The following is a 3,468-nucleotide window of genomic DNA, read 5'->3' as shown; positions in this document are numbered from 1 at the left end:
GGAACAAACTGCCAGCATCAGTTGTTAGTTGTCGGAGCACTGCATCCTTCAAAAGCAGGCATTGGAGCTCAGTGCAGTCCTCCAGCTCGTTGGATCCTGTCAAACTGTCCAACCCATGCTAACAGGGAACATGGAGTTGGTGATTATTATTATTATTATTATTATTATTATTATTATTAAGGTGGCGAGCTGGCAGAATCATTAGCACGTTGGGAAAAATGCTTAGTGGTATTTCGTCTGCCACTGCGTTCTGAGTTCAAATTCTGCTGAGGTCGACTTTGCCTTTCATCCTTTCAAGATCGATAAATTATGTACCAGTGAAACACTGGGGTTGATGTAATTGACTTAACCCCTCCTACAAAATTTCAGGCCTTGTGCCTATATATAGAAAGGATTATTATTATTATTGATTTGACTCAAGCTTGGTCTTATCCCTGGCTGGATTTATGTGGATGGTGGTGTATTAGCTGTAACCTTAGGTATCCGTTAGCTTTGAATAGTCTTTCAAGTGCTTAGAACCCTCTTGTTAATCCTTCCTGTCCCTAAGAATCAATGTAGAAACTACAGGATATTCTATTTCAATCTCCTTCAACCATTTGTCTGCATCTTTACTTACATTTCCCAAGGCACCAATTATTATATTCACAACCTTTACAGTTTTCATATTTCAAATTCTTGCAATTTCAAATTTAAAGGGATTATATTTTTTTCATCTTCTTTCTTTATGATCCTGGAATCAAACATATATGATGGATCAATTAGCAACTTCACTATTATTATTATTCTTATTATTCAGTATTTCAGTTAGCTTCGTAGAATTAATTGCTTCAACTTATAACATCTTTGTATTATCTGCTTACAGATTCCTTGGTTATGTTGACAAAATTGGCATAGCATATACATCTGACACTCTAGCTACTGGCTTTGGGGCTTATTTGGCTCGTGTAAGTTTGACTTTGCTTTTAAATTTAGTTTTAATCTTTGTCTCAAATTTCCAAAGTTTTATTTGTTAAAGTTGTAAGGACTAACCCTAATAACCTATCTGAATTATGTTGCAGCCTATATTAAGAGATGCTCTTGAGAAAAACCCAGACATGTCAATGAGTGAGGCCAAAACTCTTATAATGAAAGCTATGAAAATTCTGTTTTACCGAGATGCTCGTTCCCTTAACAAGGTAAACAGCTGTTTTGTTTGTTAGTATTCTTATAGTTAAGAACAGTTTTCATTTACTATTATAAAAACTGCTTTTTGAAGCAGTACTTCATTGTTAACGAAATTTACTATCCAAAAATAACTTTGAAAAATATATATTTCTTTTTAACAAATTATTGAAGTGATTTGTTAAGATGAAGAATTGTTGTTTTAGAAACCATACTTAGGTTCTGTCACTTAAACTGTCAGAATATAATGCCAAGTAGCACAATATGTTTCCCTATGGAAGAAAACATAAGATGTTAAGAATTACAGCAGATTATATAAAAATATATCATCATCATCATCATCATCATCATTTAACGTCCGCTTTCCATGCTAGCATGGGTTGGACGATTTGACTGAGGACTAGTGAACCGGATGGCTGCACCAGGCTCCAGTCTGATCTGGTAGAGTTTCTACAGCTGGTTGCCCTTCCTAACGTTAACCACTCTGAGAGTGTAGTGGGTGCTTTTACATGCCACTGGTACGAGGGCCAGTCACGCGGTATTGGCAACGGCCACGCTCAAAATGGTGTTTTATACGTGCTACCTGCACAGGAGCCAGTCCAGCGGCACTGGTAACGAACACACTCAAATGGTGCTATTTACATGCCACTAGCACGGAAGCCAGACAGCTGCTCTGGCAATGATCACACTCGGACGGTGCTGTTAGTGCTCCACTGGCACTGCTAATATCATCATCATCATCATCATCGTTTAACGTCCGCTTTCCATGCTAGCATGGGTTGGACAATTTGACTGAAGACTGGTGAAACCGGATGGCAACACCAGGCTCCAATCTAATTTGGCAGAGTTTCTACAGCTGGATGCCCTTCCTAACGCCAACCACTCAGAGAGTGTCGTGGGTACTTTTTACATGCCACGCTCGAAATGGTGTCTTTTATGTGCCACCCGCACAAGAGCCAGTCCAGGGGCACTGGCAACGATCTCGCTCGAAAACCCTACAAGGCCAGTCAGGCGGTACTGGCAACGGTCACGCTCAGGATGGTACAAAATATAAATGGTAAATTCATACAGCTGCCCATAACATCAACATGGAAATGAAATGGTCATCATCATTTAGCATCCGTTTTCCATGCTGACACAGGTTAGATGGTTTGCCTGGGACTGGTAAGCTGGAGAACTAGCAGGCTCCAGTCTGACATGGCTTGAATAACATGATCAAACTATTTTGAATCTAGAAACGTCTTGTAAAATACGTTGTTTCTGAAGATCAAGAAGTATTACTAAAAAGAGTAGCTTTCTCTGGTTGTTGTTCCTTATGCTTGACCCTTAGCATTTAAACTGACCATATCAGTTGTTCTACATGTTTTATCTTCAAAGTGGCCAGATCCAGCTTTTCGTTATCTACTCTACAATGTTATTCTAGAAAACTAACACTCATAACTTCGAAATCTCAAAGCTACAAGATAATACAGGATTAACTTTGTGGCTGTGTGGTAAGTAGCTTGCTTACCAACCACATGGTTCTCGGTTCAGTCCCATTGCATGGCAAGCCTCGGGCCGACCAAAGCCTTGTGAGTGGATTTGGTAGACAGAAACTGAAAGAAACCCATCATATATATGTATATATATATATGTGTTTGTGTGTCTGTGTTTGTCCCCCCAACATCGCTTGACAACCAATGCTGGTGTGTTTACGTCCCTGTAACTTAGCAGTTCTTCGGCAAAAGAGACCGATAGAATAAGTACTAGGCTTACAAAGAATAAGTCCTGGGGTCGATTTGTACGACTAAAGGCGGTGCTCCAGCATGGCTGCAGTCAAATGACTGAAACAAGCAAAAGAGAGAGAGTAAATAAGTATTACATTTGATGAAGTAAGCTGAATGCTAAAGGATTAAGTATTTCACAATAAATATTTCAAATGTAAAAGGTTTTAGATTGAATTTACTGATGTTGTTCTTTTACTTTATTCTTGAATTAGTTTGAAATTGTGTCTGTGACTAAAGATGGTGCAACTATAGAGGGACCACTTTCTGCAAAAGTTGACTGGAGTATTGCAAATTTGATCTGGTAAGTAGGTTTTATATACATACATACATATATAGGTACAGTGTATATTTAAATACGTAAGAGGAATCCACTCATGGGATCCCTTACGCTAGAAAGAACTGCTAGGTTCTAGAACCACAAAATTAGGGATAAAATCCCGAAAGGAACGAAGTCTTTGGACTAAATTTTTATACACTAGGCCACTTGGAAGTGAAAATTTTTATTAATTTCCATTTCCCTTTGATATGATTATATATATAT

The 3,468-nt window shown here is 38.4% G+C and overlaps 1 protein-coding gene across 1 annotated transcript in view; it reads left to right on the top strand.

Annotated features, from left to right (window-relative positions):
* LOC106874617 (proteasome subunit beta type-4) overlaps nt 1-3,468 on the top strand; it is a 14,250-nt gene that overhangs the window by 9,118 nt on the left and 1,664 nt on the right. The window contains exons 4-6 of the mRNA XM_014922406.2: nt 863-944; nt 1,059-1,175; nt 3,140-3,228. Of these exons, the coding sequence (XP_014777892.1) occupies nt 863-944; nt 1,059-1,175; nt 3,140-3,228 (288 nt within the window). The remainder of the gene's footprint in view (nt 1-862; nt 945-1,058; nt 1,176-3,139; nt 3,229-3,468) is intronic.

This window comes from Octopus bimaculoides, chromosome 9, assembly GCF_001194135.2.
Source record: "Octopus bimaculoides isolate UCB-OBI-ISO-001 chromosome 9, ASM119413v2, whole genome shotgun sequence".
In the NCBI taxonomy this organism is placed as follows: Eukaryota; Metazoa; Mollusca; class Cephalopoda; order Octopoda; family Octopodidae; genus Octopus; species Octopus bimaculoides.
The sequence above is the reverse complement of the archived record's forward strand: the minus strand, read 5'-3'. Positions and strand labels throughout refer to the sequence as shown.